General features: G+C 48.2%; 1 protein-coding gene across 13 annotated transcripts in view; it reads left to right on the forward strand.

The window, feature by feature from the left end:
* The window catches only part of MAP4K4 (mitogen-activated protein kinase kinase kinase kinase 4), a 173,407-nt gene that overhangs the window by 112,743 nt on the left and 39,408 nt on the right, over positions 1-21,256 (forward strand). For all 13 annotated transcript variants that reach the window (XM_082672480.1, XM_082672481.1, XM_082672470.1 and 10 more), the window contains 8 exons: positions 86-196; positions 3,938-4,028; positions 4,454-4,584; positions 6,974-7,028; positions 8,436-8,514; positions 11,866-12,041; positions 13,284-13,356; positions 14,839-15,049. In XM_082672480.1, the coding sequence (XP_082528606.1) occupies positions 86-196; positions 3,938-4,028; positions 4,454-4,584; positions 6,974-7,028; positions 8,436-8,514; positions 11,866-12,041; positions 13,284-13,356; positions 14,839-15,049 (927 nt within the window). The remainder of the gene's footprint in view (positions 1-85; positions 197-3,937; positions 4,029-4,453; positions 4,585-6,973; positions 7,029-8,435; positions 8,515-11,865; positions 12,042-13,283; positions 13,357-14,838; positions 15,050-21,256) is intronic.

Below are 21,256 nucleotides of genomic sequence, written 5' to 3' on the forward strand. Positions count from 1 at the left end.
CGGCCTACCTGGTGTGTGCTGACATCTGTGATGCTCTGGCCACTGGGGGGACGTGTTGGCTGCAGCATGTCTTGTCTCTCTCCAGCTTGTTATGGAGTTCTGCGGGGCCGGGTCCATCACAGACCTCGTGAAGAACACCAAGGGCAACACGCTCAAGGAGGACTGGATAGCCTACATCTCCAGGGAGATCCTGAGGGTAAGTGGGGCACAGCTGAGGCAGCCAGGCGTGGGCTTGTGTTTCCATTTCCACTTGCCCGGCCCCGAGGGTTTCTGCGCATTAGCTGCGACCTGTACAGGTTATTCTTTTCGTGACAGCCAAGGGTTCTGTATCACCAGCTGGCTTTGATAGTTTAAGCCACATCATGGTTTTGAGTCTGGCAAGTATCCAAAGAAACTAGACTTACAATAGCTTTTTTTTTTTTTTTTTTTTTTTTTTGGGTATTTCTCTGAATTCATCCTGCAGTTATGAAGAAGAAAATCAGAGTGGAGAGGAGGAGAAATAATCCCTCACTCTTGTGTTTATGGGAATCGTGTGTCTAAGCTTATAAAGCAATATTAATGGTGCTAAATGCTGGCTTTCAAAATCATCTTGTGGACTTCAGCATTAACTGTTAGAATCTGTGACAGTATTTATGAGGAGCAGTTCTAATGTTTAATGTTATTTACAGCCAACTGGAAAGCTGGTTTATGTCAAGGCAAGTTCTTGGCTACCGTTTTAGCGGCTTCTAAACGATCCCTTTCAGTAGTAGAGCTGTCCTGACAGCGCAGGCAGGGTGTTCGAAAATCTCGTATTGGAAAACTGCATGTGAGCTGCCAGTGGGCCTCTTGCCTCTGGTCAGCCGGCACAGTTTTTCTCTCTACTTCGCCCCTCAATTGCACACTTCAGTTACTTGGTTGGATTTCATCTACCGACCACATTTTAAAAATAAACACTATGGAGTTGAACTGGAATCTAATTCTTATGTTTCTGTCACTAATAAAAAAAAATGTTACTTTATTTTTTATTTATAGATAAATTTACTCCACTTTTTACGTTTAAGTTTCATAGAGGACTGCAGGTTTTAAAAAACGCCGTCTAGAATACAGAGATAGTCTGAATTTCTTTTTATTTAGAGAGTTTGCAGAGCCCTTGACAATAGACAGTTCCCCTAGGAAAACCAGTTGTAGAGGGTGAGATGGGAGACCCCGTCTTCTTATCACATAACAAGTTTCATTTAAAAATATCAAGATTCTTTTATGGTTATTATAGGAGACTTAACATGGGAAGCTAAGCCTCCTGCCCTGTACTGCTGTGAGGGAGTTCAGTGAGTGGGCAGGTGTATTTATTATCTTGATAACGAAAACTCAGGGTGGGCAGGAGAGAGCAGTGGCTAAGAGCATGGGCCCCAAGTGAGGTAGACTTGGGTTCGAGTCCTGTGGGCAGGAGAGAGCAGTGGCTAAGAGCATGGGCCTCAAGTGAGGTAGACTTGGGTTCGAGTCCTGCCTCTGTTGCTTACCTTCTGCACATCCCCTGCCACGTTACTCAACTTTCCAGACTTACTTTCTTCATATGTAAAATCTCGGTCCCAGTCCTATGAAGGAAGTACCATTATTATGAGAAGTAAATGAGTTTTAGTGTCAGGAATCAGTTAATATGACACGTGGGTCGGTAACTAAGTGTATGCAACTGTTTTTCCACCATTGAACTCAAGACAGCATTTTTGGAAAGAAGCCCAGGTTGCTTGAGGCCGCAGATCAACCTGAACATAGTAGCTCAATGAACATCTTTTCAAGATGCAGCAGATGTTTTCCGCCCCCGTGGCCACCTGAAACGAGAGTTTCCTTCACGTCACTTCATCTAGGATGGGAATTTTTCCTACGACGAACGTCTAAATGGACTAACCTCAAACAGAAGCTTCTGGAAGAGTCAGTATCATGTACTCACGTGTGTTCGTAACGGGTCACGGGAGTCAGTGTTGGGAAAGAGAGAGCAGAGTGGTGAGAAGGCCGCTCGTGGGGAAGGAAAGCAGGGCGTCCCAGAGGCACGCCGGGGGCTGATTTCTGTGGTGACAGACGTCCTCGTTCCTTGGTGGACGGTAGAGTCAGTTGCTGTGGAGTGAAGATCTCAGCAGGTTGAGAGTTGTGGGCACGCGGGTCTCAGACGGCGGTAGAAAAGCTCTCCTGGACCCACCGAGAGCCTCGAGACACGAAGCCGCGTGTTCCTTCCGGCCCGTTTCCATGGTCACCATCCACACGGCAGCCTCGCGTTTTCATAGAAACCAGCATAGATCATCCTGAGTGTGGGCAGTTACAGCCTCTCCCAACCGGCACCGAAGACGGCCTTTGACTGCTGCTTCATTCTGTGAATGCGACGGACTTACAGGACCGTGTTTCCGAGTTGTGGACCTTGATTCATTTGCTCTTGGACAGACGCTGACTGTGTACTGGACTTGCCATCTCTGCCGAAGTGGAGGGACTGTAGCTCACCATGGCGGGGGCGGTGGAACACGCCCTCCCTCCCAGGCCCTTCATTCAGGAAGACTGTGTCCGCTGCGCAGATCCTCGCGGCTCGGGCTCCTGCGCTGTACGAGCTGGCAGACACGCCAGCAGCGGGCCCTCCCAGAGGCAGTAACCGCAGCCCTAGGACAGGGATTGCTCGACAGGAACCAGAGTGCAGGCAGGCCACGTTCGTCTGAGAAGACGTGGCTGCTTAACGTCTGCTGCTAAGATAATTCTGGAGAAGTGTGAGAAGGGGGGGCTTGTGAACATTAAGAGAATAAAAAATGAACTGAAGTAATAAAAGTAGGAATTACGAAAGAGGGAAGCTGCAGTTTTTCATCTCTTCTTCCGCTGTTCAAAGGTACACCGGGCTAAAAGGAGGGAGTTTCTTCCTAACGATACCATGAAGATGCCGTATGCTTTTAGTGCTTTCCCCCCTACTTGGTGCTTTGTGGTGTAACACTGCACATCCTGAGTGCTGGAAAAACACACAGAGCCATGACATAAGCTCTCTTCTGTTTCACAGGCAGACTGGTAAATGATTTTAGAAACCCCCATGTTAGAAAAATGAATGTTCTAGGGCAGCTGTTACATTTAATTCATAGCCTAGAAGGTAATGATGACGATAAAACCCCACAAAGAAGTTAAACAGGACAAATCAAAGGAGTCGTTACGTCTCATCTGCGCTTTTCGAATTGAGACGTTGGGGAGTTAATAGGCTGCTTGTAGCTTACGGAGGCAGGCTGTCGATTTGGCTTCTCTAGCTAAAGTCAGGACAAGTAAATGAGTTGTGAGAATGATGCCTTTTGGGCTTTCTGACCATATTTGGATGAAAACTGTATTTTTGTTCTCCCACCACCTCTCATCAGAGGCCTTCTCTGGGCTTCGTTCCAGATGCGAGGTCATCAGAAAGTGCTGTGTGCCCAGTAGGATTTATTTCCTTGGGAAAGAAAGATACTTGAACATAAAGCTCTTTTGATGGCAGAGTTGTTTTGCACGTGGGGTGGAGGTCGGGTCGATCAGTAGTTAGCAGTTTGTCGCTCTTTGGTGGGAAAACCAGGCTGGATTCAAGGGCCAGACCTTAAAGCCCACTCCCGCCCTTTGCTTTTCCCCTGGGTGCGTGTAGTTCAGATCTGCCCCCAGGGTCGGCCATTGCAAGATAGGCGTGCAGCGTGGGAAAGGAACCACCCTGCACACAAATAGCGCAAATGACAGCAGAGACACTGCGGATGGTCCTGCTGGGGAGCAGCTAGAAGGTGGTAACCCTGCCCCATTGGGATCGTGGGTACCTCTCTCTGTGTGGTGTCATGGGTGATGTCTTGCTGGAAATGCACTGAGGTTGAATCTTATGTTCCCAGAAACTTCTGGCCTGTGTGCACACTTTATTATAAAGGGTGTGTTCTGGGCTAGTCCCTTGTAGCGACAGAGAACTAAATCCAGACCTGACTTTCCTGCTCAGGGACTGGCGCATCTCCACATCCATCACGTGATTCACCGGGACATCAAGGGCCAGAATGTATTGCTGACCGAGAACGCAGAGGTGAAGCTTGGTATGTGATGGGCGTGCCACGTGATCTAATACCCTGCCCCAGTGCAGTTAGCTGGAAACGTTACCCCGTTTCTCCTTCTGTCTTATTTAAGGCTTGGGAGCTGGGCTTGCTGCTTAGCCTGGCTCCTGATTCCCTTTCCCCGTGCTCCTGGCTCATCCGGAAGTCCCTCTGGCGGTCGCTGTTGGGATGCTCAGGGAGGTGGCGGGTCCAGCGTCCAGGGAGCTCCCAGGCTGGTCGAGCGTCTGCCGTCTTGGTGGCTTGGCCCTGGAGAGGGTGCCCCTTATCCCTGTTGGTGGGCGGTTGCAGTCTGTGCAGTGTTTCTGTGTGGTTTACTCTGAAGGCCTCTGGTGCTCACATTCTTCACCTTGCCGTCGACTGGTTTGTTAATTGTGTTCTCCTTCCCCTCCTTCCTCTTCCTGCCACAGTGGATTTCGGTGTGAGTGCTCAGCTGGACAGGACTGTGGGGAGGAGAAACACCTTCATAGGCACCCCGTACTGGATGGCTCCCGAGGTCATCGCCTGTGACGAGAACCCCGACGCCACCTATGATTACAGGGTGAGGCGCCGGCCCTGCCTTCCTGCGGGTGGGGCTCTGCCTCCAGTCCCCCTTCCTGCTGCTTCACTGAGGACCACATGGACCCCTGCTGCAGGGGCACCTCTGCTGGGACAGTATCTTGAGGCTGTTTTTTTTTAGTCCATCCTGCATCCCCCCTGTTCTGTTACTAAGTACGATGCTGCTTTCAAGGTGGGGTGGGGCTGTGTGTCACTCCGTTGTCGGTAGAAATTTTTTTGTCCTGAGTAAATTCAGTGCTTCTGCCCTGTTTGCCGTTCTTTTTAACTTGAAGAATATATTATAATCAGATATTTATTATTTTAAAAATACTGGCAATATATAGCAATAGCTTCGTCTGTGTGAAATTTTAGAGTGTTGTTAAAGAGCTTTGCAGCTTTGCTTTGGTCACAAATATATGTAAACTATTAGAGTGACCTCTAGGGACTTGTATCAATAATGCACTTTTTGATCCTGATGTAAAACCCATATTTGATCATCAGACTCGGGTTGAATATGTTTGTAAAAACTACTTAAAAATTCTGTCGCCTTAAGTAAATGAGTCAGAGTGGTTGATGTACGTGTTAATGATACTCACAATTGAGTTCCTATCTTACAGCACGCCAGTGTATTTAGTATTTATTACAAATACCCAACTACTGGAACTCAATGTGAGCCTGTGGTGGAGAGGAATATTTATTTATGTTTTTATATGCTGAAATATTTTCAAATAGATTATAGACTTCAGAAGTTTTCACTCTTTGTTATGTCATTATGTATCTCTAAAATTTGAAAACCTTTCTAACGCATCCAAAATATTATCATACCTAAGTAAATTAAAAGTGATTCCTTAATGCAGAGTCCATAATTAGACCCAGCTTGTCTACACCTGGTTTGTCCAGACCAGTGTTCAGTATAGGACAAGACGTTGTATTTGGTTGGTTGGTGGTTGAGTATCTTTCAGTGAAGACTATCACACCCTCTCCCCCAGCCCCCGCTTTCTGCATGACACCGCCTTGCTGAAGAGGCAGTGTTCCACCCTTTAGATGTATCTTACCATTTCTGAATTTTAACTTTCCAGTCTTTGTCATGTCAGTTACCTTGTTTTCTGTGGACTGGAGAGGCTCCATTAGTATCGAGAAAAGCCTTCCGGGATCCCCTGAGAGGAGATGGGCGTCGTTTGTCTGCATCACCCTAGGGAGCGTCAGCACCTGGTGGTCCCACCACCGACGCTGCCCATATTAGTTTCTGGTTAAGGTGGTGAATTGCTCTTTGGACCTGAGGGTGTAGAAAACTCCGTAAAAACAAGGGAGCAGTTCATGGGCCTCTTTATTCTTGTGATAAAACACATGTGCTTGAGTCTCCATAGCAGAGTTATAGGTTATTCAGGAAAACCCTTCAACGGAGCAACTTTAAGTAAATTTCTTTATTAGGATAGTGTCTAAACAAAAGAAGGCTAATGATGAAAAAACATCTGTTATCTGCTTTTAGAAAATCTTGTTTGGATTTTAAGAAATTAGCTGATAAAACCTCATCTGTCATCCAGTGTATATTGAATGCCTACCACATGGTAGTCACAACTCTGGGGATACAAAGGTGAATAACGGACAAACATACCTGTCCCCATGGAATTTGTATTTGAGTAGGGGAGAAAGCTAAAATTCAAATTTTAGGGAATTCCCTGGTGGTCCAGTGGTTAGGACGCCACGCTTCCACTGCAGGGGGTACGGGTTTGATCCCTGGTGGGGGAACTAAGATCCTTCAAGCCGCATGGCGTAGCCTAAAAAAAAAAGGAGTATAATTCAAATTTTAAAGTTAATATTTTGGGGAATCGGAAGGGAAAGACTGCATGCACTTAACTTATCTCACACCCCTAAGTTTAAAGGAAGAGTAGAGAGACGTGGCAGCCTGATTCCGTTTAGTGAGCGAGGGTGGATTTTATTAATTCTTCTGAGGACCTTTCATAAAGAGTATTTTCTAGCCTTTAAACGTTTAACAGCATAGTTAAGTTCGAGATATTGTCATAAAACATAAGAGTAAACATCTGTCTAGGCTGGGAGTCTAAATCATCAAATGCTTGGAAAGAAATGAAGAAATGATGAACTGCAGAGCCCACAGTGGGCGGGTAGGGAGAAGATGTAACGGGGAACCAACTTTGTTCAATCATAGATACGAGCGGTTCTAATTAACAATCAGTGTTATCTTTATTGCATCTTTCATTCATTCTTTTGGAAGGTGTTCCTCCAGATGTGTTTGTGCTTTTAATTTCCTGGCGAACTTCCTTTTGGTTCGTACCCCACAGAATGCAAGTGCGTCATTTGTGTGAACGATCAGTAGTGGTGAGTTGGGGGCCTCACAGCAAGGACAGTGTCCTAACTTCCCGCTTTGTTTGCAGAGTGACCTGTGGTCCTGCGGCATCACAGCCATTGAGATGGCAGAAGGCGCTCCCCGTAAGTAGCTTGCGTTCCTTTTCAGCCCAGTTCTGTGTAACTTAAACCTAGTCTCAAGGCTTCAAAGAGAGTGGCTGCATGGATGAAACTGTTCCTGATGGGGCGTTCAGATGAAGGAATCATAAATACAGTGGAGTTTTCGATGTGAAAGGAATTCTTGGCATGCATTAGTCCTTTTGAAGATCTCCCTGAGGTCCGTGGGCTATGTTATCTTTTATTTAAGTTGTAATCAGACGTGTGACCTGAAATTATTCTGATGTCAGATAATACACAGTAATTTTTCTTTTTACAGTTTGAACTTAATATTCCGTGAAACTGGTCCTACCACAGGAAATTTCAGTATTTCTTACATTTTAACTTTACAAATAGAGGCATAGCCTTTTATCTGTGGAATAACTTTTTCCAGTATTATCTGTGTGAAGTTTTGCTTCTGCTTTGGATTAAATCAACGACAACTTCATGAAATTGATTTTTAATCAGGAACAGGGTAGAGTTTCAGAGAGCAAAGGGGAAAACAGCATTTTCTGCCAGTCCCCCTTTAAAAAAAAGTGTATACAAAGAATGTATAACTTCCTGATACATAGTCGCTGCTCAATAAATATTTGTTGAATGAATGATAAAAGACTGCCCACAGCTAAGGATTAGTTTGCACTGCAGAAGCGGCCGTCCGTCTTGATCACCATGTGCTCCCTCAACCGAGACGGGGAAGGACTGCCTGGCCCTTTGTCTCGGTTCTCTTTCACGGCAGGAACAGTAGTACCCTCCTTTTCTTTGGCCCCCATTTCCCAGCTGCCTTGTAAGAGTCTCGTGAAGGTGAATAAACACTCGGAAATACCTGATGTGACATACTCGTGTGTACACGTGCACCTAACACGCCTTCGTTGGGCAAGTGACCGGAGAACAGGCAGTCATTGCACAGAATTAAACAGTCCCATCTGGCCCCCGTTTTTGCTCTTCCGTAGGCACACTCGCTCTAACAACCAGCAGCGAGCGTTCCTGGAGGGCTTAACGCATCTGTGTTCCAGGTGTTGTGTGAAGGCCTTTACGACCGAGTCTAATTTAATCCTCACAACAACCCTGGGAAAATAAAGTTATCTCATTGTCATCTGATAGATGGTGTAGCAACGTAAGCTGTTAACTCCTTTAGGACGTTGAATCAATATTTAGCTTTGATTTATGAAAACTTTCCAATGTCTGTTTGAAATTGTATGTTCTTCTCGTTGCGCTTTCCCTCCTCGTATTTTGCTGTGTTTAAGTGGGGTATTCAGGGTACGCCCTCAGCTGTATAACTAGATGTGCAGACTGCCTGACGTAAAGCATGCCACAGACGATGGGCAGAGCGCGTGCCCCTAGAGATCAAGAATGAGTAACCTGAGTACGTACTGACACGCCCTCTCCTCTCCCCAGCTCTCTGTGACATGCATCCCATGAGAGCACTGTTTCTCATCCCCAGAAACCCTCCTCCCCGGCTGAAGTCCAAAAAATGGTAAGCTGTGTGTGCTTTGTTGTTGCTGTTCTTTTCCTTTTTAAAAAAAAAAAAATCGTTCCTTTTTCTAGTTTGACTTCAAGGCAAAATTCTGGCCATTCTGAGTCCAAAAGAACACAAGAGCCAGTGAGTGCCCCAGAACACCAGTTAAAAAGTGTTGTATCACTTTATTTTTTAATGTTTCTTTTTCCTGATCAGTTGTGCTTGAATGATACAATAGTGACAAGCCACCCTAGGAAACAAGAACACGTTAAAGAAAAAGGTTCCATTTTAATACTTAAACATACCTCTCAGTGTAATATGTTTCTAAGCATCTTTACATTAAGAAGCAAAGCTGTGTTGACTTGTAGTTCCTCAGTTGAAGTAATATCTTAAAATTCATGGAGTGGTTTACTGTAGTTATTGCAGAACTTTGAAGTCAGATGGGCCCCTGTCGTCCCAGCAGCCTGCGTTGGAGGAGGGGTCCTCTCCCTGGGCCACCCCCTTCTTTCTCCCTCCTTGCGCATCTGCTGAACAGAATTGATGCCAGGGAGGGAGACGGTGACGACCTCCGTGCAGGAAAGTGTTAAGTGCAGCTGTGTGGGGTGAAGCTGGTTTGGTGTAGTTTTAAAATCTCGGAGGGAAAGGGCAGTGCTTTGTTTTCTCACTTGAGCATTCTGCCCACTTGTTTCCTCCCAAGGGTTCCTTTGAGTCCTTTCCTGTCCATTCCCGTCTGCACTCAGGCTCTCATGCACTCGGGCCCTCCCTCCCTCCCTCCCTCCCTCCCTCCCTCCCTCCCTCCTTTGCCCTTCCTGTTTCCTGGGCTCTGCTGTTTGTCTTACCTACTGTGGGTTTTTTTTTTCCTTTCTGAAACTGTTCTCATGAGTTTTCCAGGTGGTGTTGTCTCCTCTTAGGTTCTTGATTCTGATTCTGAAATAGGCCAGAGATCTCCATTTCAGCCTCCTCCTCCCCTGGCCTCGGTCTTCCGGCTGTCAGGGCGTCGTGGAGCCTCTCTCCCATCGCGGGTGTGGACATGCACATGTACCACGCCACTCGTTTCTTTCCTGCTTCTCCCTGCCCTCCCCATGCTTTCCCCACCTTTGTCTGCTGGCGGGGTTTCCTCCTTTATCCCGTCTTTCACCACATTCAGCTCTGGGGAACTGAGGCCGTCTTGTTCCACTTAACCAGTTCTTGGCGAGGTTCTTTAAGGCGGGACGGGTGCAACGATTTAGCCCCGGTTGGTCTCCTGTGTTACTACATGATAACCGGGGGCGTCCATGGGTGGCCAGTAGATGTCACCAGGGAGTAAGCTGCGGGGCTGGGTGCCACTTCCTCCGGCGCCTGCTGAACTGAACGATGCTCACTTTCCCCTTTCTTTTTCTCTGTCAGGTTTTATTAAAGCGAGTTGATGCTTCACTTGCGGGGTGTTTCACAGTTTTGTCAGTTGGCCCCCACTCTGTCCATGACTTGCAGGTTTGCATTAACCACTGTGTGTATATAGTGCAGTGAGATAAGGAGACGGATGTAGGTGACAGTAGATTCTGCCTGTGCTCTCCCACCAAACTTCCTGTACCTGAGCTGGATCGGATGCATTCTCAGCGGTTCATGTCACTGCCTCATTTCACCCAGTGTTCTAAGGGGGAGAGGGTTACAGACAGGAAGTCCTTCTTCCTTTACGGTTGCTGTCTTCCTGTCCACCAGATGTAAATTTCCACGACTGTTTTTGGAGAAGCGGCCTTTAAAAGATGATTAGTGAACTCTCTTTCAGCAGAACCTGGTCATCGACTTTCAAGAATACATTGCAGATCATCGATTCTCAGATGTTAATCTGTACACGGCACATGAGAATCCCCTTGGAATTTTTTAACTTAGGGCTCCAACCTCAAAGTTTCTAGTTTCTTAAGTTTGAGGAGTGACCCAGGCATTTGTATTTTTAATAAACTCCCAAAATGATCTTTGTGGGCAGTGGGGTTTGGGAATCTCTGTGCTAAGAGCATTCCATCCCTGCTGTGTCGAATCTTCTGCATTCTTCCTTAACCATAGACTAAAGTCACAACTTGAGGGCCCTTCTCTGAGCTGACCCTGGCCTCTCTCTTTTACCCTTTTCCACTTTTCATACTAGTGTCAGAAAACAATCCACTGTTCCCTGTAGTACTCCTCTACCTTGTTCATGTGGTTTCTGTTCCTCTGGAACAGTGGCTTTTCTTTCCCATCTTTGGAATGTCAGAAATCCTCCTTTTTCTTGATGTCTGACCCACTCCACTGTCGGCAGTGGTTCTTTTCTCGTCCTCGCAGTTTGCGTATACATCCGCTATTGTGTGTACATACATTATTTCCTATGTGTATCTCTTACAGAGCCTAGCATAAACAAATGTCCGTCGTTGACACATATTTGTTGAATTGAACAAAACTAGTAAGTTTGAGTAGAAACAGAAGACAATACAAATGATTCTTGAAAGCAGTGAAATAACTGGAAAGGACCGAACTAACTTTTTCTCAACCACATTTTTAAAGACTGAATAACTCATTCATTCAACAAAAATTTATTACATACCTATTGCCGTCTACATGCTCAGAGTCGGGCACCAGCCCTGGCCTGTGCCGTTCTAAACCAGGAGGAGAGACAGAAGCATAAGTGTGAAGTGCGCAGTGTGCTCCCTGCAGGCGACCCCAGAGGAAAGGCTCCTGGCCGGGGGCGGGGGGCGGTGCTGCCGGGAAAGGCTTACCGGCGGCAGGGTGTCTGAGCGGAGCCTCAGAGGACAGGGTGGGTAGGAGTGCGTCAGCCGAGGGTAGGGAGGGGGTCCCCGTGAGCCAGAAATGGAGAGACAGGCAAAAATAAAGTGGCTGGTGGGGTAAACGTTAACTGCAGGGTCATTGCCCCCCCTCAGCACTATTATTTCTGCCTCTGAACGTTAAGCGTAGAGAACTGATACGTAAACCAGCCTGAAACTGACGGCAACGTCGCAGTGACAGGATCAAGCCCCGAGTCACTAACTCGGCTCCCTTTCTCACTCTGTGTCTGTCCTTGTCTTAGAGGATCCCGCCGTCTCTCCTCTGCCATCTTTACGTTAGCAAAGACCTCCCTTTACTCCCTGGCCTCCACTACCCCGTGACGACACGGTCAGAAAGCAGCAGTAACTCCAGCTGCCTCCGAGGCCCCCCGTGTGCGGTGCGACTCCTGAACCGTGTTGAAGTGACGCTCCGGGCCCCGTGGTCCCTGCGTTGTTCCTTGTTTTATCCCTGTGCCTTTGCAGCGTTGTGCACAGTGAATTCTGGAGCCCTGCTCTGTTTGCAAGCTTGTAAGTTACTGGTAGTTTGGAGCTTTGCTCTTTGTGGTAGAAATTTGATGATCTTTTTTACTTCCTCTTCTAGGTCAAAGAAATTTTTTAGTTTTATAGAAGGGTGCCTGGTGAAGAATTACATGCAGCGGCCCTCCACAGAGCAGCTTCTGAAACATCCTTTTATCAGGGACCAGCCGAATGAAAGGCAGGTTAGAATCCAGCTTAAGGACCATATAGACCGGACCAGGAAGAAGAGAGGAGAGAAAGGTATTAAACCTGTTTTTATTTTCATCTTAAAAAACAGTTGTTTAGGTTTTTGCCAACCAGAGTAGGTTATTATTCCTTTCCCACCCGCTTTTGTGCCCACCTGGCCGGGGCTCGAGTGGTCTGTCTCTGCTCTGCGCCCGGGGACGGGCCGAGGGGGCAGCTTGGCTCCGGCACAGGGGACCGGCGCTGTGCAGTGCATTGCCAGGCTGACACTGGGTAGTGGGCACTGTGGCCAGTCAGCACTCGATGCCGTCCTGCTCCTCGGGGGCACGTCTTCGTGGCTGTGCTTTTTAACTTCATCGTGGACCTTGTGTTCTGTCTGCGTCAGGCGGGGCTCCGAGCGTCGGCGGGGAACATCACCGTCCATGTGCTGTCCCGTTCCTCTCCTGCTCGGGAGCCCCAGGGTTTCCTGCACTTTATGGGGGTGTGTGGTGAGGCCTGGGGCCTGTCGGCCTGACTGCTTTTCTGTCTTCACTGCACAACATGAACATTTGCTTTGCTGATTACATAAGGTTCCATTTGGTCCCCAGTGTCTGGGTTTCCTATCCTGACGTGTTCTGTGTCCACCTGCCTGGATTCAACGGTGCCTCCTGCCCAGCAACGCGCAGGCCAGGCTTCACCACCGTCTTCTCTAATCCTTCTTCTCTGGGGCCCCTGGCTCCCATTGACCTTCCTGTTCTGTGAATTCTTAACAGGAACTTTACAGAACGACGCTGGATAACAGGCAACCCGTTGCTGAATTTTTTTTTTGACACTCCAAGTTCAAGGCCAAAGAAGAAACTAACAAAGAGCAAGTTCAGGGCAATCCCCCAGTGCTGAAAGTAACCAGACACATTCCTTATTGACTTGGTTTGGGCAGTTCATCTCTTTCTTTCGAGTTTTGGCATCAGAGTGGACTTTGTGAATTTGCTGATGCTCCGGGACCACTTTTCTTAGGTGTCAAGGGCTCTGGGGCCCCTCTCACAGCCCTGCCCCCGCATAGCCGTGCATCCCACAGGGGACTGTCTGGAACACAAGAGAATCTGCTCTTCTGTGGGAAGTACGGCCGGCCCAGGGCACGAGCACCGTTCACGGTGGGAATTGGTGTCACGCCCCTCCTACCCCCACGTTCTCCACACACTTTACTATTTTCTCAAAGAATATACGGTTTTCATTGGCGGTGATGCCCTCGGAGACGCTCACCTGTACACGCGGTGTCACGCTTCGTGAACTGACTCGTTTATCTTGTCCTTTTCTTTACAGATGAGACCGAGTACGAGTACAGCGGGAGTGAGGAGGAGGAGGAGGAGGCGCCGGAGCAGGAGGGGGAGCCCAGGTAGAGGCGGGGCGCCCGCGACCCTGCTCCTCGGGGGTGCCGGGGCTGCGGGAGATGCCCGGGCAGCGGGAAGGAGTCGGCAGTTACTCTGAAAGTGCCTTTGTGTCTTGCATTCTTCTGTTCTTTCAAAGGCTCCTATAAACATTCTCGGCCTCTGGAGCCCCTGACCCCGTGGTTCTTTACCGAGACTGCATTGCTTCCTCTTCCCCCGGTCAATTGGAAACATGCAGGTTGTGTCTGGTCCTGGGGAAGGGGAGCTCGCCACTGGCGTTTCTTGCTCCAGCAGGTGTGGATGGAAGACGTCTTGTAGCGTGTGAAGCAGGCCTGCACACACACAGTTTCCTGCTCGTGGGCTAGCAGGGCCCCCTTTGAAAACACTGGAGTCTTTCCCAAGACTTGTTGGTTGGTTGGTTGGTTGGTTGGTTTTGTTCTTCCCACCGGTGTGGTCGTCGGCATTTCATTGCCTCTATTGGGAGTGATATTCTGTCCTGATCCACTTTATAGCCGTTTTGGTCATCTCTGGCTCCCCGAGGTACAGTGAAGCAGAAGCTTGAGATGTGGTAGCATGAACCTCACAGCGACTCATTAATCAGGGAAGAGAGGATTTAAAGTCTTTGATAATGGTCTTGCCTGCCTGATGTTCAAGCTGCAGCTACACGTAGCTGACTAGCTAGACAAAAGGAGGGTAGGGACGGTGGTTCGAGAGACCTGTGGGGACCTGTGTGCAGAGAACGGGAGTTTGAAGAGAGCATATCAAGAGAGAAGAGAATTTATTGAAAAAAACTCCATAGTTACATAAAAGATTTGAATCCATCAGAGACTAAGATTTTTAGAGTAATTTGAACTGATTGCAGGAGCAATATAATTGTGTTGGGTTAGGGACGCGATGTAACGAAAGAAGCAGTTTAGGAAGATTGATTTGCCATTTGTTCTGGGAGTTTTGAAAGCGGAGAAGTGACTCTCAGCCGGGAGACCACCTAGGAGTGACGCTAATTTTTCTGTGTGGTGGCTCATCCTTGGGACCCACCTGGGCTCAGCCGCCGGCCTTGCAAGTAGAGAGAGTGGGAGGGGAGAGCTGACAAGGCATGCTGGGCCGCGTGGAGAAGGCGAGGGGACGGCCAGTGCTGGGGATTGCTCTGGTATCACCGCCCGGGCAGTCCCGGGAGGTGATGCTGCTGTTTCTGGTGGGAAGCAGGGCAGTCACAGAGGGTCTAATGACGTGTGGCAGGAGGTGGTTTCAGCTCTTCATCGCAATTTGAGTTGATGGGAGAGTCCCACGTGGAGATGTCCTGTCAAACGTCCAGGACAGAGTTTTAAGATATTTATGAGACGGTGAAAGAAGGGGTGATGCTACTGAGTCGAAGGCTCGTTGCCCCCGTGGATTTGTTAGTTTGTTGGGTCCTGGGCTGGGAGGAGCTTGGGAGAGGCGGGGCGTGGGCGTGGAGTGGCCCGCGCCCCTTAGAGCCCCGCTTCCTCCTGCAGCTCCATCGTCAACGTACCTGGTGAGTCCACACTGCGCCGGGACTTCCTGAGGCTGCAGCAGGAGAACAAGGAGCGCTCCGAGGCCCTGAGGCGGCAGCAGCTCCTGCAGGAGCAGCAGCTCAGGGAGCAGGAGGAATACAAGAGGCAGCTGCTGGCGGAGAGACAGAAGCGGATCGAGCAGCAGAAGGAGCAGCGGCGACGGCTGGAAGAGGTGGGGGCGCGCGGGCCAGAGCCGGGGTCCCAGCCTTTGTTCACAGGCATGGCCAGATGCCCAAAGGACCATTCTCCGCGGCCTCGTGAGGCAGGTCGTGCCTCTCCCCGGCCTGGCCAGTGAGGTCCCCTCTGAAGGGAAGGTGTGCTCGCGCACCGGCGGGACCTTGTGCTCCCGGAGGCCCGAGACCTGTTTTCTCCTCTTTTGTAAACGTCAGGGACCTGCCCCCAGTTACTCATCCTATTTGTGTGGGACGCAGGGCCCAGAGGTGGCGTCGCCCCGGCTCCGTGGAGGCCGTGTACGCTACAGTCTGAGTTGGCCAGCTCGGCCTTGACCTCATTTCCATCCCACCCTTGACCTCTGGGTCCCACTTGGGGTGTACATATTTTTCTGAAAACATACGTACACAGGAAAAACACTTTTCTACAAATTCCTTAACTTTAGGTACATTTAAGAGTAAGGGTTGAAGAAGAGAATTATATTGGGCATGATACAAATGCTATTCTGTAATCTAGCCATAGTGCTGGCATTAGTTACTTGTTGGGGCGGGGGACACATTTTGTACCACCTGCTTGTTGTTTTTGTTTGTTTTTGGCTGCGTTGGGTCTTCGTGGCCGCGAGGGCTTTCTCTAGTTGCGGCGAGCGGGGGTTGCTCTTTGTTGCAGTGCGCGGGCTTCTCATTGCGGTGGCTTCTCTTGTCGCGGAGCACGGGCTCTAGGCACGTGGGCTCAGTAGTTGTGGCTCACGGGCTCTAGAGCGCAGGCTCAGTAGTTGTGGCGCATGGCCTTCGTTGCTCCGCAGCACGTGGCATCTTCCTGGACCAGGGCTCGAACCTGTGTCCCCTGCATTGGCAGGCGGATTCTTAACCACTGCACCACCAGGGAAGTCCCCCACCTGCTCGTTTAATTCATTAATACTATCAACGTTGGTAATATGGTTACCCACAGCTTTTCCATTTTTAATTCACGAAGACATTATTTCCCTACGTTTCACCTGGGGCTCAAAAGAGTCTTTTTTCGTTTCCTGGTTGCCTTTTACTATGTATATCACAGCTTCAGGTTTCCCATTCGTAGTAGTTTGCTTCCGTTTAATTCATACATCTTATTGTTTCACCTTTATCCTTCATGCCAGAAAAAGAACCCCAAACAACAGTAAAGCCATGTGTTGATACTATACAGTGGAGTTTAATTTAAACAACGACCCATGCTTTTCCCCAAGTCACTTAAGGGTACATTTTGTGGGGAGAATCTTTGCTTCGTTTTGTGTTTATGGTCTGAATTCTGCAACTTCACAGTCTGCCCTGGTTTAGAAAACCAGTGTCTGTCTAACTAAGGAGACTGGAAGTATTCGGCCAGTGCTTTGGAAGAAAACACAGGGCACAACCTTGCTCTGTGGGAGGGGCAGCATTGCTATTTATGTAACTTTTTGCAGTTTGTTTGCAAACTCTCTTCTAATATTTTAAGACTCAGTGCTCTTTGCACATAACAGAAACCTTGAGTGGTTCCGAGGTTTTTCAGGCTGTACGTGGACCGTGTGTGCTCAGTACACAAGAGTGCTTGAGCTTTGAGGCTGTGGCTGTTTCCAGTGGCCTCTTCATGCGGTGTCCTCCACTGTCCTTCCTAACCCTGGGCTGTACTTCAGCTCAGTGATGCAGGGGAGTTTGGTGGGTTATACCTTGAAGGATCAAGGACTGGGTCAGCTGGAGCCCCTTTCTAACACAGGCCCTGGAAACTGCTTTCAGGCCTAGTGACAGTGAGATAGGTGTCCGTCATCCAGGCCCTGGACATGATAGGGAGTGAGGATTACGGGGTTAGGCCAGCGATGGCTCAAGGAAAGGAGAGGTTTTAAAGCGATTTGTTCTGTCAGCTAAATAGAGGCTAGAGAATCGGGGTTGTCAGCTAAGTGAGAACGTGGCAGTTTACTGGCTTCAGTTAGCCCTGTAATTTCAGCTTCTCAGTGAAAGTTCAAACGCGCAGTCACCCCTTTAAACCTCTTAATCAGGGCAGATGGAGCAGGGTCCTGGAACGGTGGCGTTTGCAGGAACAGAATCCACTGATGTGGGTTCTTGGTGATCCAGCGCCTTTTTGTCAGTGGTTTGGGAATATTTGCGCCATAAATGATTTGTAGCCCTTTACTGGCGTTAAAGGTATGAGGAATAGGGATTCCTTTTGTTATTGTTAACAAAGTAGATAAAGATGGTCGTCTTCACTCAAAAGATAAATGATGCTTAAAACTGAAAGGTGATCACTTTCTATCAGCGACTGGCAAAAAAATGGTCCCAAAGTTGAGGTTGTAGGGAAACAGTGGAGATGTTCCTTTCTCTGAAAGGGCCATCAGATCCGGTGTATGGGGGCTAAGGGCTTCTCCGCAGCCCCTACTGTCTCAGAACCTCGCCGCAGGTAGGGGGAGCGGTCTGCCCCTCGTCTGTAAGAAGTCCATGTGGTACCTGCATCCTCCGCTCTTGCTTGGTGCCCGTCGAGAGTTGCTGCTGCCGGGATCTCTCTGCTTTGTTTCTCTTGCTTTCTCTTCCTTGGCTCCTGTGTGAACTGGAGATCTTGGAAGTCCTTGTAGAGGCTGTCTGCCAGTTTTGCTGAAAATGATGTTTCTGAGTTTTCTTGTTGCTTTTGGATGGTCCCAGGAGGAGAGTGGGAGCGTGCTGAGCTCACGCGGCTGAGTTCACACTGGTGGCTTCGTCCCCTCCTCTCCTGCCCCTGACACTTGTCCTCCTCTTCTGGGTGCTCAGTGTTTTCTCAGCTTACTCGAAGTTTGTTACCCAGATTCATTGCCCCGTGTGATAATGATCTCCCTCTATCGGAAAGTTTTAATATTCCTCTATTACCTTTTATAGGTAGATGCATCATCACATCTTTGGATCACTTTGGTAGAGCTTTGCCTCTAGCTAATTTTTTTTTCCCCACCCTGGCCAGCTTTTTCTCCCAGTCTTTTCTTTTTTCTGTTCTTTTTTTTTTTTTGAGCAGAAGTGAAGATTATTTCATCATACTGTCATTTTATCCTAATGGTTTTGTGCTCTTTCTTTTCATTGACTCTTGCCTTGGTACCTGCTACCGACTCCTCCCATTCCTGTGACATCCACACATGGATCACATCTGCTCATTCCTCGTCTAAGTTTAAGAGAAATATTATACAAGACGTCCTGGAGAAAACCCCATTAGTGATCTAAGTTAAGGTGACTTTGTTAGCTGCTGTACTTTGGATATGTTTTTGAACCTGTTACATATTGAAGTCACTTATGTCCTAATTCATAATTTTTCAGTTTTGACCTCGTGGAGACTGTCAGATTATTAGTAAAAGCAAGATACATTTGTCTGTGGTTTGGTGTGCTACTTGATTCAAAAAAAAGAAAGAACATTTCTTAGGGAAGATTTGTTTTCAGCAAACCTATGATACTATTATAACAACAGCACATTAAAAAAACTGCATAATCTTTTTATTAGAGATAAGAGACAAACGATTTTCATTTGAGGTTAGAACTTATCCTTTTCTTAAAAACAAAAGATGAAAAAAGGGAGAACTGCAATTCCCTGTGTGTTCCCCATCTCACCCGTTTGTGAAGATGACTCTGGGTTCTGCAGACTTGGAACCCGGCCAAGGACTTCACTTAGAGGGCCGAGTCCCCTTTTCTGCTGCTTGCGTCTCCCTTTCTGTTCTTGAACTGCTGGTAGGATGTTCAGACTCCCCACTGTCGGAATTTTTCTGCAGGTATTTAAAACAATAATCCCTTCTCTTTACGATCTGCCCGAGTTTTCAGCCCCGGAGATGCCGTAGTCCCTGTGCTCTGGGTCTCAGCTTCCCGCAGAGAGGGGCGCGCGTGTGGGTGTGCGACCAGCACCTCCTCCCTCTGCTTTTCTTCCACCAAGAGGACACATGCTTACATTCGTCTCTCTTGTTTCTGCAGATCCCATAGTGACCCCAGTTTTAGAGAGGTGGGTGAAAGTGGAAGAAATTAAAAACAAAGTAAAGCAAGAGAAAAAATTTTGTCTGACACCCCAGGCTTTGCACTTTAGACGTGCACCAAGCTCAACTCAACACAGCGGAGGTGTGGGTGGTCGTGTGTGCGCGCGCGCGCGCGCGCTCGCCGGTCAGGATGGCGAGGAGGGCGGGGCGGGCCAGGGCAGCCCTGAAGGCGATGCTGCTCCTGCCCTGAACTAATGGCGCGGAGCTGTCCCGACTGCCCAGCCTACCCTCCTTGCTTGTGAGGAGCCTGTTTGTGTTGGCCTTGGACAAATGTCGGGCGTTTTACGTGGGTGGGCTTAATGGAGGCCCTGGGGGCTGACCTTCAGGCTCAGTCAGGGGAAGTCAGCACCTCTGTGGGGGGAGCCATGTTTGAGCCCTGACCCGGAAGGCCTCACTTGCTTCCTTTTTGCTTTGCCGCACGTGGCTGTCTTTTGGTCTCCGCACTTGCAGGAGAGCTTTCACCTGTAAAATGAGCCCATCTGGCCAAGCGGAGGTGCGATGCCTTTTTTTTAAAAAAAGAGCAATGCCTTTTAAGAAAAAAAGAGACAGAGAGAGAGAAAAGAACATTTGCATGAAGTGGGATTCGTCTTGAAGCTAAATTGTAACACTAGGAAAGCCTGGAGCGTTCTAAGAAAAAACGGAGCGAGCCGTGGCAGGCACCTGTGGTTGTCTCTTGGCTGTGAGATCTCAGAAGGACAGTGCGGGGACCAGCTTCCCCCCAGCGTGTCCTCACCCCTCTGCCCACACAGAGGCCCCTGCTGGGCGCCTCACTCGTGTCTGACGGCGAGTGCGTGTGAGCACAGGGTGCGCCTTCCACCCTCAGCTCCAGCCGTGCTGTGCACGGGGGCCTTGCTTTTGCCAGAGGGCCACTGTCTCGCCTCTCAGAAGTCCTCAGCTCTTAAATGTTCTTTTGGCATCCCAGTCTAGTGTTTTTTTCCTAGTTAAATTTTGTAAGCGTTATTTTAATTCAGCAAATGTTACTTGTTGCCTAAAGATGGGGAAGAGTTGTCTTTGGGGAGAAGCAAAGTAGTTTAGTAGTTTCTCTACTAAAGTTCATCAGAACTTGCACTTAACAAACTCAGGGGTTGCTGGTACACGGGCAGCCACATGACCTCCAAAGCTCTTGCAAATAGTCGAACCTGAAGAATAGATTGGTTCATTAAAGTTTAGTTTCTGTTAAAGCCCGTAAGTCCGGTGGAGTGTCTGTAAATGGACCCCACTATTATCAGCATGACCTATTTAGAAAAGTTCGAATTGTGAGGTGAAAGCATTGCTTTTAAATACCAATCTAGAAAGAGAACTTAAATGTAATTAAAGCATAGTTGGGAAAGTACATATTTACTCAGGCATGCTTGGAAAAACTGAAGTAATAAGGAAATCGCTGTAATTGGAGCGATTTGGAAATCACTTTACAGCATCATGCCGTTTTTCAGTTTGTTTGGTTTTGTTTTTAAAGAAAGAATGGTTTAAAAAAATAAGAATGACAGTTTGAAAATGCCTCGAAGGATTTATATTTGCTGCTCTTAAAGGGGTTAACCTGAGCAGGCATGTTCGTTAGCGTCTCCTGGGTTTTGTTGCTTGAAATCACAGGCGGGAGGTTAATCTAGTGTGGATTGATGTTGCTTAGCTGATGGCTGGTGATATATATGTTTCATTTTTGTCCATTTTCTTTTGAAGTTCTGTTGCAAGAGGCCAGCTTTTCACATCAGTAATCTATTCAGGTATTTACTAAGGGCTTTCTTTAATCTTTAATTACCCCCGAACACACACACATACACACACACCCCAGTTAAGGGCCTGTTCTGACTGTAGTGGTTTGTATGGTTGGAGTTTACATTTCTGCTCTTGGTCCAGTTTACAGCTTCAAATATGACAGCATAATGTGGAAGAGGACTCGGTAACTACATCATTCTTGGCCTTGGCCATCAGTCTCCCGACCAGGGCTTGCTGAGTGGGCGAGTCCAGGGAAATTTACCACGTTCCACGTGGTCCTGTGGGTATTTTATAAGTGTGTGGCTTACCTTACCTATAAGACTTGGAGGAGAGGGGCTGCGTCTGATTCACCTTCGTGTACCCATGCGCTTCACGACTATTTCTCAAATGGGTGAAGCAGCATTTGTGTCCTTGTGTCTCTGGAAAGAAAGGACTTGTTCTGTGCACTTACAGCCATTCTTGGGCTTGAGGTCTCTGATTTGAGTTCCGGAGCCGCCGTGAAGGGCTGGTAGAACATCC

Source organism: Grampus griseus, assembly GCF_964374135.1.
Source record: "Grampus griseus genome assembly, chromosome: 15".
NCBI classification, from domain to species: Eukaryota; Metazoa; Chordata; class Mammalia; order Artiodactyla; family Delphinidae; genus Grampus; species Grampus griseus.